Source organism: Pygoscelis adeliae, unplaced genomic scaffold, assembly GCF_000699105.1.
Source record: "Pygoscelis adeliae isolate BGI_AS28 unplaced genomic scaffold, ASM69910v1 Scaffold127, whole genome shotgun sequence".
Taxonomy (NCBI): Eukaryota; Metazoa; Chordata; class Aves; order Sphenisciformes; family Spheniscidae; genus Pygoscelis; species Pygoscelis adeliae.
Genome location: NW_008825208.1, coordinates 3,593,855 through 3,609,908, shown reverse-complemented (window position 1 = coordinate 3,609,908; position 16,054 = coordinate 3,593,855). Strand labels below are relative to the sequence as shown.

Sequence of the window (16,054 nt, the reverse complement as noted above, 5' to 3'; positions counted from 1 at the left end):
GGTATAGAAAAAAAAAAAGAAAATCAATACTGGCTAGTAAGAAAGCTATAAATGCACTTTCTCTGCCCAAAAAACAAAAAAGGGAGGGGAGGAAGGGAGGCAGGCAGGCAGGTAGGAAGGTGGGAAGGCAGAAAGACTTTTTTTCTGGTAAAAAAAAAAAAATCTCAATTTGGTTTTATAAACAATAGTAACATTTTAAAACATAACTCCAAGGATTTTATTGATTCAGGATTAAAGATTTTTTTACTATATACACTTAAAAAAAGATATTCAGATATTCACTCCTGATCATAGGCTATGACTTGTCACAGCATTTAAGTCCCAATTAAGGAATACTGCATGTTACCCTGACTGAGAAATGCACTCCTGATTTAGGATCTTACATAGTTATCAATCCAGTACCTCACAACACTGGTTTACTGGATTGCAAAAACTGGCCATCATACTGGTAAATACAGCATATATAGGAACATATATAGCTAACACATGTGTCGCCTCCAACATCAAAGCTGACAAGGAAGCAAATTCAACTCTGGAAAATGTACGATAAGCCATATAGATGAAGTTTTGGTCTTTTTTTTTTTGTAAGACAAACCACAATTTTCAATCAATAAAAACTGAAAGCCTAAAACATAAATGATTCTGAAGCTATAAAAATCCTGCTCACAGCAGTGTGTATAAAAAGTACTATAAGAGACAAATATACCAGGGCCGTCTTCAATCCTAAGTAGTTTTGCCCTGTTCCTACTGTGATACTAACTTCAAGATTAGTAATTCAGTTTCAGATGCAGTTTTACCTATTTCCCATACTATCAAATCAACTTTGAACACTACCTTTTCAACTTTACCTTGCAAGACACAAAGTATGCAAAAGATCAAAAGAAATGGGAATCAACAGGATTAAGAACTGGAAATTCTTCTGTCTTGCTGCATGGCATTAGTCAGTATTTACCTAACTTGCTGCTCAACCAAGCAGCATTTCCATGGATCAAAAAAAGGTGCATCAATGGATCATAGTTCAAAGCCTGAAAGCTAACTTCTGAGCATACTCATCCTAATTCACTGCCAAAGAGAAACTCACTTTGTACTGGGTCTGGCTGGGATGGAGTTAATTTTCTTCACAGCAGCCTGCATGGTGCTGTGTTTTGGATTTGTTTCTGAAACAATGTTGATAACACACCAGTGTTTTGTCTAGTGCCCAACGGTGCTTGCACAGCCTCAGGGCTTTCTCTGTTTCTCACCATAGGCAGTAGGCTGGGAGCGGGCAAGAGGTTGGGAAGGATACACTGCCAGGACAGCTGAGCCCAACTGACCAAAGGGATATTCTCTACCACATGACATTGTGCTCAGCAATAATAGCTCAAGGAAAGAAGGAAGAAAGAGGGATGTTCACGGTTATGGCATTTGTCTTCCCAAGTAACAGTTATGCATGCTGAGGCTCTGCTTTCCAGGAAGCAGCTAAAAATCTGGCTGCCAATGGGAAGTAGTGAATAAATCCCTTATTTTACTTGCACAGCTTTTGCTTCACTTATTAAATTGTCTTTATCTTGACCCAGAAGTTTTTCTCGCTTTTGCTCTTCTGATCGTCTTCCCCACCCCACTGGGGGAGGAGTAACTGAGCGGCTGGTGGGTGCCTACTGCCGGCTGGAGTCAACCCACCACAGGATTCCTTTTGGTATTGGTGACATATTAAGCAGAAACAAAATATTAACAGTCATTCCTGTCTGTCCTAGAATTAGTACGGACCAGGAAGCTGGGCAAAGCCACCTTGGGTTCCATTCAGAATTTGGAGCCTCCAAAACTGAATACAGTGTTCATACAAGCTCATTGGCCTATAGATGTTTAATTAGCTGATGAGATTTATTTCCCTCTTTTGCAGTTGTAATTTTACCCAATAATAAAGATCATGGTTGGCATTTCTCATTCTTTTTCATTTTGATAACTTTTTCTTTTTCCTTCAGCTACAGTAGTGAAATTCATTTTAGCACACTTAATTCCGTTTTTTAATTTTATTTTATCCACTTTTACTTATCCTCTCATCCTCTCTTTTTTCCCCATAGCATCACAGGCTGCAGCTAAGCAGAATGATTAGAGTTGTATTGTTAAACTTATATTGATATTCTCAAAAGCTCTTTAAAGCTAACGCCTTGAGTGGAGCCACTGTTATAGCCCAAAGCCATCATGATACTCTGGTTGATTAAGTCATAAAAAACAACAATGAAGCAATCACCTGCAACAGTCATCAATTCCCTTTGATAATACAAAAGTGAAAGAGATCTGCACAAAATCTGGCAGTCCTAAGGTCATTCCACAGAGTACAACAAGCAACATTTAAAGCATTCTTCACAAAGCCACAGCAACCTGCTCCTAAAAGTTTTGATGCTTTTGTTATGACTCTATACTTCTCAGTTTAATTCCCCTCACTAATTACTTCAGAAAAAAACATGCTTCACAAAGTTATTCCAAGAGACATCTTTTAGACAACATTCCGAATCGTGAAATAGGAGTTGCAGGAAGCAAATAATGTTAGATCTTCGCAGAAGAGAAATTTAGCTTATAAGAATTCGCAACATTCTTTGATTGGAAAAGCTACTTCTGATGTTACTGCATACAGCTAGTCCAAATGAAAACAAATAGACTGAGATAGAAACACCTACAATTCTAGTGCTTCATATACATAACAATACTGGCAGTTGTTATATGGTGCTGATTTAATGATTGGAATAAAACAAATACTGCTGCAGGTTAAGAAAACTGTTTCCTTATGCAGCAGGCACTCAAATGTGTACCACTAACTTACCTGCTTTTGCATTTTCTATTCTGCCAATCACTGTAGTATCCCAGTGTCTCATCCACTACATTTTCACATTTAAAAAGAGAGAATATACAAGACAAAACGTTTGTCCTCAGAGGTTCAGAGATTTGAGTGTGTACTACCACTGGCACTGGCTTCAAGTAAAATACGCCAGTTATCAGGAGTGGTGGGTGTTTAGCACCATTCCATTGGACCTCAGCTCTGCACAATCAAACAAAGCACGGTATGATATATCAAGACTGAACAAAATGATTAAATTACAAGCAGTCCTTTGGCAAACAATTACTGTAATGGATTTCTATGAATGTCAAAACAGAGTACTGTAGACTCTTATGATCATCTCAACAGAAAGTAAAACTGACTTTGGGAGAATTCAGCAAATGGTAATAGCAGTATTAGCCATCACCTATGTACCAAGAAATTGAAATGACTGAAGCTCCTCTTCAGCTGAAAAACTAGATATGAAGAGCCAAATGAGCCTTGCAAGAGCTTCAGTCATGTTCCAGAAGCTAAACTAGCAAACTTTGAAGAGCCGCAATTTGCTTCTAGCCACAAAAAACTCTCCAATCTCACAGAACTAAGAAGTCAAAGTTCCTACAGTGTCTTCTTCAATTTTACTCTCTCCTTTTCTGGAATTGGGCCCAAGGGGGAGACTGTAACCCTACACCAGCTGATTACTAGAGGATGATTCTCTTGTGATTGCAGCTACTGTTCAAAAGAGAGCTGTCGGTTAACTGGGATTAGTCACTGCCCAACATCAAGAAAACAAAACTTCAGCTTTCTCCACTACATACCTTGTTTTGATTCCTGACCTTCCAGCTTGCTGTCTTCTCTCAGAGAGGAAGTAGAGTCTATACTGTTGTCCTGTCTGGAAACAAATAAGACGACATTTTAATCTACATCAACCTACGTCTTTTACAATTTAAGACAACTTTTCTAAGAAACGTTTACTTTAACTAAAGAAATTATGTGGTGGTAGGCCAATAGGCCAGCTACAGGATGAATAAAGGCAAAAGGAACACACAGAGTGCTAATCTAAACACTTGAGAATGAGGAGTTTTTTGCTTTGCCTAGAGATACACAAGGATAAAGCAAATATTTCCACTACACCCTAGCCTTTCAGAATAACAATCCTCACTGGTAGCCTCTCCCTAATATTAGGAGCTTTTCTCTAAAACTCAGAATAAATTGTCACACAGTTAAATGATTTGAAAAAACTAGTTTCAGTTGCATTCAAATACTATTTACTGCTTTCATTTGAAATTAAGAAGCTATTTTCATGAAGTTACCATCACCCCATCACCATCCACCTCTCCTACATCACAATCTCATAGTTCCACAAAGGGCCACTTTTTAAAATGAAATGCAACTCAACTGTTAAATTGTATTCAGTATCTGCATTTCTCTATTTCTTCTATTTAAAGATTTCTCTACCCTTGACCTGTACAGTTTAAACTGATTTATACAAGGGATAAGGAAGAGATACTTTTGTGGAATGTTCATGTCCTGCAGACATTTCACACATACTGGTTATACAAACTGTGAAAATACTGGGAAATACACAGGGAGAAGGAAGGCAGAAGGACCCAGAATCACAGAAAGAGTTCAACTGCTATGTTTAGTGAGCATTTTGACAGTAGAATTGCCAATTTCCTACCCTGAATGTCGGTGCGGCATTGGTTTCATACATATTAATATGGAATCAATGCAACTATCCTGCCTGTGGGAGTTAAACAGCACTATAAAAAGGATAGCAGTATTCCGGTATCACAGGTGTAAATATAATGACTTTAACAACTTGTTTTTCAGTAATGGCCTGAAGGCTTTTCCTAAAATTGAATACAGATCTATTTTACCCATGTTTTCAAAGATACATTTTTTTCCAGGTGTCCAATGGCTATGTCAGGAGCGGGAACACCATAAGACTTCTCGCCATCTTGGTCTGAGAGACAGAGTTATTTTGATCGCCATTTCCTTTTCTGTAGTAGCGAAGGTTACAAATCAATGGACTCTTCTGTTTCTCCCACTTTTTGTACCCATTGCAACATAAATGTGTATGGTAGCTTACAATAACTGATTAAGGAGAATACGTAGCTGTTTTCATATGCACACAGCACCTAAAAAGAAGATTTTTAAATGTTCTGCACCTTGAGTAAGGAAACCCTAAGAGAAATGTACTGTCCCATGCCATCATAATAAACTAGAAGTAGACTATTTACTATGATGCAGTTTTCTCAGAACTCAGTGGCATGTATCCTTTCAGTTTGCTTTCCTACTTGGTCAACTCAGGAAGTATTCTCCCAACCTTTTAATTTCTGTTGGGACTTTCCATTCTCAGGCAGGGCTGAAAGAGAAGGAATGGATACAAACTAGCTGTTCAAATAGCTATGCTGAGTGGGAAGTTCTGTATGTATGGCTAACCCCTTCAGAAAATTATTTAAACTTTGTCTCTTCACAAACAAAGAGAGTTTGCTTGTTTATTTTCCATTCCAGTCATCAGTCTTGTACTACAAAGGCCGGAGGTGTTGTAAGATGGATTACAGCCCTCACCTGTTAGATGTAAAATATGCCCAGGAATTCAACAAATAAAATTAGGTCTGCTGTATGTGATGGTTTAGACACGTTAACTAGAGTTTCAATCTTCCTGCTGTCATGGGGGGAAAGGAACACCAGACCACATGACATTACCATGTTCAATTTCTTCAGTGGATGGAGCAGAGGATAGGCTGTGAGGAAAAGTTTTGCACTCATACACACACCCATAAGGTCAGAGTTAACAGAGACCCACCCCAATTACCACTCCAGTGAGCCTGCACAACATAGCCCAGGGGAAACACCTTCTCAGCACTCTCAGTGCCAGGCTCCAGGCCACAGCTTAGGACCAAAGCCAAAACTGGTCCTCTGCTTTGGGGCAGTGCCAGACTCCTGGGTAGCAACACTTCCCCATCCACCTCCATTACTGGGTGGGGTTAGGCCAGATGCCAGCACAGACCACCAGCTAAATCTGTCCATGATGCTGTCACAGCACACCTTCCAAGACATTTCAGGTTTTGCTCTCCTGTCACTTGCCAAAGCTTATCACACGCAGTTTTCTGTTGTATTGTCCCGTCCATTAGGTTATGCGTTTAATGGTGAGTAACCATAAGCACAAAGGCCCAGTGAGGAGCAGAGGAAAACTGCAAGCAGAGGAACCCCAGTAACTTCATCAGTGCAGCGGAATGACCCTGCCCGAGTTACTCCTAGGGTTGTGAAAAGAGAGCAACCAGCCCATTTTCTGGAAATGAAACCTAGTAAGAGCAGTCAGCTAAAGAAATCACCTTACAGGCTGAAGGGTGTTACTCTCTACAGGAGCAAGGGGGTCTGTACAGGATGCTGGGGAAGAGCATTTCAGGATTGCATAAAACTGGCAGATATTTTTAAGGGGAGCGTAGGAACATGTAAGGCAGCATGGCATGTTTAGAGGAAGAACCAAAGGTGGGAAAAGGGAGAGACCAAGGCAGATTGAGAAAAAACAAGCATGGGGAAAAAAGAGAAAAGAAGAAGATGAAGAGCCAGCAGAGCATAAACAGGTTGCTGGTCAGTATACTTGTCTGGCCAAGCCCTGGACCAGATCACCACAGTCTGTCCTGCCTTCCTATTGAACTCTATTGCTATACTAGCTATTTTTCCAAATGAGAGGACGCTATTCTCTGTATATATGCACACGTGTGTGTGTGTCTAAGTGCCAGCAACTGCAAAGGGGACCATAGGTCATAGGGGCCTGCAGGACTGTGCTGCCAGAAACTAGACAGAGTGAAAAATGTGCACGCTTCCTCGGGGAACTTCAATGTCATGGCATCAATGTGTGTGCAGATGCTTGTAACTCACTAGCAACCCTCAGGCTAGTCTAGACAGCAAGTAAGATGAGAGGTCTGGGAGTCAGGTACCAGACAGACTGTAAGATCAGAGGCCAAACTCCTGAAAGAGACCAGGGTCTGCAAGTAGGCAAATTAGGGGCCATAGCTCCACTAGATACCCAAGAGATCAACAGTTTGAATGTCAGCTACTGGGGATGATCACAGGTCTGCACCAGCTATGGGAGACACCTGTGTGCACAAGGAGGTCTGAGCAGCAGCTGGAGTGGGGACGCAAACCTTGCAGGATTGTATGTCCAAGTGCCAGCAACTGGGGAGAGCAGTGGATCTGGCACCAGCTACTGGTCAACAGATCTGGAAGGAGTCACTTTTTTTTTTTGAGCAACTCCTAATGATTTGTTATACTTAGTCACTCAATTCTTGACCAAAATAACGTCATGATACACCCAGCTCATCATTAGGAACAAAAGCTGCTTAGGCTGCCCCTACCCTATTCTCCCTCACACACTTCTTCATTTTGAACTGAGAAGTCATCTCTGCACTGGACAGCAATGTGTCACTTGGGAAAGTCCAGTCTTGCACTAATAGCATCCAGGCAAGAGAATTCACATCTCTGGTAGCACTCTGAGCTCCAACACCAAATTTCACTGAGGAATTACAATCCGCCCTTTGACAGAAAACTCAGAGCAACCTCTGTGTTTCAAACACTGGCTGTGAAATTACCTACACCCATTTTAACAGCTACTTAAAAAGAAATTATCAATTGAAAAATCACACATCAAAACTTGTTGTAAAGTTTCCTCCTGTTGCCTTGACACTATCACTGATTACAGCAAAACCAAGTTGCTTTAAAGACTACCTACTGTCAGCAAAAGAATTTTTAGAACCCAGAAGTACTTTTACAGCACGTTTTACTCTTTCAGAATTTATTGGATCAGACTGTATTGCTGGCGAACATTCACCACTTCATTTAACAGGCAGGCATTTTGCACCATCTTGTGGCCAAGCAGAAGCATTTCAGGTCACAGTTCGGTTTTGCTCTCAACTTGTTAACCTTGTTTAATTTGTTTGTTAGTAAGAAATATTTTTTTCATAATTATCTACACTGCGGTTTAGATTTAAGAAAGGGAGGCACAACATCATGTCTCCACACAATGGGAGCAGAAGATATGCTAATCTAAAATTAAGGCACACTATACAAATTTAATACTCTCTTCTTTCATGCCACGCCAGTAAATGACCACAATAATTTGGAGCTCCCGCTTTTTATCAGTCTTCAAAGACTCTTCTCCCTCAGGATGCCGGTTAAGTTCAAAGTCACTCTTCCAAAAGATAAACTCAGCATTTTTTTTTTTTTTAATAGAACAACATCAACACAGTATGTTCTTTTCAGCAGAAAGAAGCTAACTACTACAGTTTGTTGGTGACAAATGCTGTAAATTTAGATTTGTCCTATGCTAGCTTTTCATGTTGACATGCTCCACACTAGTTAAATGCTAACCTGGGCTCATGCACATGGATTCTGTACAGAACCTACCACTTTCAGGAATCTGCATAGCTGTCAAAGAAATCTGGGTTTGAGGGTGATTTGGTACCACTACTCCAGCAGATTATGCAGAGTGAGGTAAGACAGCAGCACAAATTAGGAAAAAGGGTACTGGCCAGAGGAGTGGACAGCTAAGGACTAAGACAATAGCACTGCAATACTGGTGGCTGGGATTCCAAGCCTCAGCAGTAACTGGGGTTGGAGACCAACAGGAAATGTTTTGTGACAGAAAAAAATATCTTAATGTGCTAGACTGGAAGACAGTCTGACAACAACATGAGATACAGTCATGCTGATACTTTCCTTACAGGGCTTTTAATTTTTGTTAAGAAACTTTCACCTAAATCTGGAGTCAGGCTTGAGATCAGTACGTCTGCTACTCTGACATAAAGACAATGTACCTTCCTTAATTTAAAATCTGCCTTCGCAGTTCTAAGTCTAAAAAATATTTCTAGAAGTCCCAAGTCCTTGTAAGCTTCCTGCAAATTTTTGTTCCAAGGGTAGATTTCCATGACAAATGAAAACAAAATAATTAACAGCAAGCAATTAAAAAAAAAGAAAAAAAAATCCTTATGAAGTAGTGCTCCTCAGGAAAGGTATCCCAAATGACAGATGCTAATCAAATTGTTTAATGCGCTATGAAATGTCCACCAGTCCGATCACAGGTGAAATTTGAGGACACCATGGGAACAGAAGACAGTGAACAGATGCCAAGTGCTAATGTATCTGTTCAGCGACTCATGTAGCCTATTCTTTCAGTGATTCCAAATGGTGAAGATAACCAAATTGACCTAGAGGGGTAAATATCAGACAGCAATTGCATGCTTGTGAACAGCCCAGTACCCAGAAGCAAAACAAGTTAAAAAAAGGAAAGCCTCTAAACTGCTAACCTTTCTAAAACAAAACAAGCAAAACCTGAGCTCATGACTGCAAAGCAGTAAAAAGCCTACAAATTCTTGAAAGCGCAAATATTAAATTGCAGATTTTCATACAGTGAAAAAAATAAGCACATTATATTTTCAAAGCAAAAGATCATTTACTCACATTATACACATGAACATAGGATCACTATAGTGATATTAGCATGTTTGTTCTTTTAATACATGTTTTATTACAACAGCAAATAATTTACTTTCAGTCCTTCTGTTGGAAGGTATTTAAAAAGCCAATTCAGGAAACAGAAAAGAAATAGCTCAAGAACATGCTAATACCTTTTGAATAAGATGGGAAGAATGCCTGCTTGGTTTTGCAGGACAGTAATTGGCTAATTCCTTCCAATTAAATATCTATCATTTAACTGGAAGCTTAGTAAACAGCAGTTCTCTTGGTTTAATGGTACTCCGTTGCAGACAGTAACACAGAAACAATAATAAAAATCTGAGAACTGCATAGTCAAAAATCTACACTGAGCCCACAAGTAATGACGCGTATCTATCATAACAGCAATTTCCAGTTATTGGCAAACGTAGGCCCTGCTTCTTCAGTTCTTCTGCATGCTTATTGCAGGATTCCTAGTGTTTAACTCAGAAGAAGCTGGTGACAAAACATCAGAGCAAATGTTTTACATGCTAATGGAAGCATCTGAAGCTTTTACAGAGCTGAAATTTAAAAAAAGCTTCAGGACTTCCGGTTCTGGCGGCAGAATGAGGATATGTGCCTCAGAAAAAGGAAGGTTCAATTTACAATTACCTGGGGAAATTTCTCTAAATCCCTGCTACTTTTAGAAGGTACAGACAGGAAGCAGGTCTTCAGAGACAGATAAGTATTTGTATATTTGGGGAAAAAAAAAAGACACAGTACAAACTATACCCTTCTAAGAAAGCCTGTGTATTTTGATACACTTAATTTCTTCAGATATATTGATTTAAACTTTCTGGATTTCTATTGAAATATGCATATTGCTGAAGGTATAAGTTGTCGAACTTTTTTTTTTTTAAAGAAAAATGAAAGAAAAACTGATGTTTCCAGTCAGTTAACAGATTTTTGACTAGAGTAAGACTTGCTATTCACATTTTCCCTTACCACATTTAAATGTCCATGAAAGCAACTAAGACAAGTCAGACTTAACACAAAAAAGCTTTAATGTTGCATCATTAATAGAATGCAGAAAAAAGTAGTCAATTACAAGAAAACCACTAGTAACGAAGACAAACTATGAAGAACCAACAGTGAGAATATAAACAGAAAAACTGTCTTTTTCATTCTGAAAAGTCTTTTCTCTTCCCAGGGCAAACAAATTCACCCATTTAAACACAGATGATAATTAAAAACACATTAATGATTACAAACAACCAAAGTTTAGCTCAGGAATGCAGTTTTCCCTATTTCTTCACTGTTGCATCTTTAGCCTCCCTGCCTACTGACTGACTTGTTGCTGTTCTGGCTGAAACAGAGTTTTCTGAAGTTTTGCAAACTTTCATTTATATTTAATTACACACAGGTTGAAAAAAGTTAACCTAAATGTCCAAAGATTAAACCTATTTAGTAGAAAGGGCTTGTGACATTTTACAGTTGTAAAAGCATAATACTGTTCTACTTACTGAGCACTGGGCTTAATGATTAATATAAAACCTTAATTTTACTTGTTTCATCTATTTCTTCCTATCCCTTTATTTCTCTATCATCCAAACAGCTTTCCCTTTTTGTTTTTTGTTAAAGCTAGCACACAGCTGAACCTATGATCCAAGGTTCTCACCCTTGTATGTAGCATACTATTTTTTAACTCACTGCATTAAGAGGAGAAGAAAAGCCATAATTCCTACACCAACATCATCTTGCCTGGCCAGTTTGGAGTGGTCTGAAATATTAAACCATGAGGACAGAGATACAAAAAACAGGGGTACCTCAACCATTATGTTTGTCAAAGGAAGCAACCTGCTCTATAACTTTGATCAACATATCTTAGTTTCTTTTACTTTTTTTTTTTTTAAACACAATTTCTTCTTGGTGTTGCTGTCAGTTACTGCTCACATCTTTCTCAGTGATGTAAGGTGGCCTAGCTTTGCTGGTTTTTGGTTAACTGCAGCAACAGTAAAGAACTTGGTCAGTTTTAATTCTGCTGTACTTCAACACAGCTATGAGAAAAGGCAGACAACACCAACTCACTTTGGTTTACTCACTGCTTATGCCTGGAATATTATCTGTACAGTGTAAAAACAGCAGACTTCCAAACTGCCATTTAGATCCTATAGATGTTGTTTTCCTGAAACTTTCCTACTTGCCACGGGCAAATGGGTTGGTAAGTGTCTTCAGACACCCACTAGTTAAGAAATGGTGAATCCTGCTTCCTTTCCTTATTTTGTTGTTTTATTCATTAATTGACAATAACAATTTCCCCTTTTTAGGGTTTTTACCAGCTCAAATAATGACTTTATTTGCATATAAGCAAGACTTTACTCAATCTACTGTAGCTGAGGGCCATAAATACACGTCTCAACAGTAGCTTTGAAACACCTTGCAGCCATGGAACTACCTTCTTGAAATCTAGCAGTACTAATCCTGCCATACCTCTTTAAGATGAAGAACATTTCACGTATTTTGCAATAGTAAAGAGCTTGTGAATTAGGCCTTAAAAAAATCATATCATTTCTCCAGACATCAAAATCCTGGGGCATTTTTCATGGTTTCCTTAGCCAGTAAGTTTGTCTTCTCATTCTATTTAGAAGTTCACCGGCAAAACATCTATCACTTAACAGAGACTCCTTTACATAAAGAGACCTGCTATTTAGTGTATTTTGTAGTTTTTGAGGTTTTTATTTTGCTTTTTTAAATAGCCAGCAGAGGGCAATGTCCAAAATAAGAAAATCAGTCCACATAAATGGGTGTACTGACACCATTCACAGATCATGTAGGCAACAAATAGCAAAGGGGGGGGATACAGTCACAAATCAACTCCAAATGTAACCCTAGAAGAAAGTGTCAGAGGGCATTAAAACCGTAGTACATGAGAAAAACTGAAACATCACTTAACTCAGTATCACTCCATTTTCTAGGATATTTGTATGGTGTACGATGAGACGCGATCAAAGAAAATTACTTCATTCAATAACTTCATAAGTTGTTCTGAATTAAAGACAGGATCAGAAACCAGGTCTCTGTTAAATCAAAAATACTGACCAGAATGTGAAATTTAGATTACTAACACTAGCTTTTCCATCCAATTGTTCCTATTTAGTAAGTCTAGATGAACTAACCAAACCAGCAACTAAGAGGTACTTTAATCTGCCCAACACTGGTGTATTGTCTTGTATTGTCTCAAAGGTTTATTAAGTTTGATCATTTCTCACGAAAAATCCCTGTATTGTTCAGTATTCTTAAATTAAGCGTTTTGTCTTTTACTCACTGACTGACTGATTCACCTCCAGTCTTGTCTCCTCCATCTGCCTCCTCGTCAGTATCAGAATCAGCTCCAATCTTGCCTAGATATACACAGTTTCAAACATGAAAATTTAGGCAGGTAATATAGTTAATGCTATATAGTTAGGCTTACTCTTAATGATTAACTCTATTGCAATGATCAGCAGAAGAGGGTTTTTTCCCCCAGTTAGAGCAGATGTTCTAAAATTAGACTTACTCAAAACTAAAAAACTTTATTTCAGTTACACTGTATTACGAAAAAACCCAGAATAGCTATTGCTAGTACGATACTATAGGCACTAAAAATAAAGCACAGGAGACAAAATTAATAGAAGGTACTCCACAGCATTCAAGATTTGAAGAGTTCCACTTAATTGAGAAGACAGCAATACGTTTACAAATAAATTCTACCGCCCTTAAATAGCAAGTGGAAGTTCAGTAAGATACTGAAAAGCTGGAATGTCATATCCTTAATCAAAGTACATGAACTGTGTGTCTCAGCAGAGCAGAGGGATCCACCAAGAATCCTTTAACTACACCAAATACTCTAGGGCAATTGCTAATACAATTGAACTGGTATTGCAGTATGTCAGATTTCCCCTGCAGAGAACGAGGGGCAACTTAATGTCAGTTTACCTAAAATAATAGATTTCAAACAATACTTCTACACTCCTAGCTTTGTTTTTTCCACCAAGTCAAAAGCTTTGTTCTTAGTTTGGGTACTAAGGAAAAGAAGCTTATATTACTGTTTTCTGCATGTGTCCCTAATAGCTTCTAAATCAATGGACGATTTCATCCAAGCTTAAAAGATCAAAGCCAGCATATATATATACACACACACATATACTATATATATACACTATTAGAGTGTGTATATATGTAATTCCAATATATATACACATATATACACACACACTAACATACACTTATTTGTGTGTGTATATATATATTAGGAGCTAGAAATGGAGTGAAAATCCAGTTTCCAAGCAGACTATTCTCTGGTGTACAGTGGTGCCTAAAAGTTTCATTCATACCTTCAAGTATCTTCAACAGTTTTTTTTCAGATAACAGCTCCAACTGCTCCAAGCAAAGCCTTTTGATTTCGTCCATGGAACAGTTCTAAGAAGACAGATAAGACAGACCACGAGGTACTAAAAATTTCTGAGGACAGAGTAATTATGAATGGTAACTACTACTCCAGCTGTGCTGAATGAAGAGCTAACTCAGACTGCAAGCCCTTCTCTATTCTGACCTGCATTGATGCAACTATTGAAGAACACCAGGTAGGTGTTTCAGTTTTGACAACTACCAGAAATAATGCGTGTGTGGTTTTTTTCTGAAAAATTAAGCAATACACACTATCAGTTACTTGACCTATGGCTTGGAGTTTTCACTGCAGCTGCAACACTGAGCAGTAGAAATACCGGGCCATATGTGTGAAGCATCGAACAGCAAACAACTGTAGCCCTGATTACTCCTAACTCTCCATCACTCGGGAGCAGCTGGATTACATAATTAAGCCTGCAAGGACCAGAGCCAACTGTTGAATCCAAGCTCACGGACTGAAACAAACACTGCTATTGACAACACAGCAACAGCTGTATACCATAATAAAGAAAACATAAGAAATATGTAAATTGTGTTCCATTTCTCATGCTTGATACTACCGCAGGCTGCCACAGATTTTATGGGCATTCCAGTTCCCTTCATATCTTTCATACTACTTGGTGTCCTCTTGGTGAAATAGCGATAATTTCACGCTTTCAAATGAACTATGATACCACGTACAAGTACCAAATTAGAAAGTGCTCAGCATATTGTAACCTATGACCCTGCTGTAGGTTTGGTTCTACACCACCAGGCAACTTCCTTTCAAAGTCAGTAATGCCTTCGCCTCCAGCTGCACCAGACCTCTTCTCCCAGAGATGAGGAATGGATGAGACTGTATGCAATTCACCAAGTGCTTAAAATGAAGAAGTCCTGCCTCACTTATATTAATAATGACTCATAAAGATAAAAATTAAAAGACAAAAATTTTAAAATTATTAACAAACATCACACAAACGGCATTTTACCTGCAGCCTCTTCTTCTGTACAGGCTGCTAGCCTAATTTATTACTGCCAAGTCCTGCAGTCCACAAGACTCAAAAAGCATATGCTCTAAGCCAGTAAAACTCTAGCAATACTACCACTAAAGTCCACAGAAGTTACAGCTTCAGAAGCTGTTTATCAAGAAGGGATTTTATCATCTTATCTCAGACATTAATTTAATACCATACAAAGAAATTCAGCTGACACAAACAGAAATCAAACTTTTATTAACAAATCAGCATATTTATTAGTGAATTTACTCCATGCAATCATTAAACTCCTTTCGCATTTAACTAACCAGTACAGACAGACGGTATAAAAACGAGCAGCCTGCAGTGCAGCAATGGCTGAGCAACGGAAAAAGGAGTAAGCAGGAATAACTATATCAAACCTTTAAAAAGTCTCACTTTCAGAGACTTGATATAATCTTTATTTAAGAAATACACAGGCAGCTTTTAAGCTGGAAGTCCACTAGACTTGAGAGATAGACGTGCTTTGTTACACAAGCATTCAAGCTTGTAAAAAGTATATGAAGGTAAGTGCATTTCAGTACCTTTAAAATATCAGGCAGCATCTTCTGTAGTTTTTTCTCCCCTATGACACAGAAACACTGTTGAAGCATTTCTTTTTTGTCCGCGATGTAGAAACTGACTGGTTTGAGTGACACGCTGAGATCTAATCCTCCTTCTTCTATATCACTGGGTTGTTCAGCTTCTTCCACTTTTTCTCCGGATGGTACATTGCACTTTTCTTCCTAAAATCAAGCACAGCAAGTACAATTTTCATGTTTTGTGGTGAACGAGAGAAGAAGGAAACTTACAGCTCCATTTGTGCTTGCAATAGTTTTCCCTTCATAATTGCAAGGTACATCTTAAGGGGGACTTCCAAGCTTCCAAACAGTGTTTCAGTTTGCAGGGTAACCGTTAAAGAAGCGATATTTTTGGTTACTGAAACCACCCTTACGCTAGGGGAAATTTTAAAAGCTTCAAGACGCAAAAAGTACTTTTAAATATTAACTGGCAAATATTATCTGCAAATACCTAGCTGCTGCTTATACACAAAAGCATGCTTTAGGGCAGAAGAAATCCATCTCTCTGATTTGCTGTGCAATTAAACCACTAATCTCAAAATTTACAGCTACCCTGCTAAGAAGGAAATTGGCACACAATGCCCTGCGTGGCACAGTCTTCTGAGAATAAAAGTGGGCTCCGTATCGGAAAACATATCTTTCGGATATGTTTTTCGGATAAGCGCAAGACCTCTACAGTTTAAAAAAAAAAACCAGCTAGAAATACATTTTGACAGCCCCGCGATTCACTCAGGAGCGTGTGCCAGGCGAATTTTTGTAGTGGCGCACCAACAGCTCCTAGGACAGACTGGCGGTCCCGCAGG

The 16,054-nt window shown here is 38.7% G+C and overlaps 1 protein-coding gene across 1 annotated transcript in view; it reads right to left on the bottom strand.

Annotated features, from left to right (window-relative positions):
* The window catches only part of CAAP1 (caspase activity and apoptosis inhibitor 1), a 19,957-nt gene extending 4,400 nt beyond the window's left edge, over positions 1-15,557 (bottom strand). The window contains exons 1-4 of the mRNA XM_009328951.1: positions 15,216-15,557; positions 13,606-13,690; positions 12,558-12,633; positions 3,610-3,683 (exon numbers count right to left, since the gene is read on the bottom strand). Coding sequence (XP_009327226.1) covers positions 3,610-3,683; positions 12,558-12,633; positions 13,606-13,690; positions 15,216-15,284 — 304 coding nt within the window. The 5' untranslated portion in view covers positions 15,285-15,557. The remainder of the gene's footprint in view (positions 1-3,609; positions 3,684-12,557; positions 12,634-13,605; positions 13,691-15,215) is intronic.
* Between the last annotated feature and the right edge of the window lie 497 nt (positions 15,558-16,054).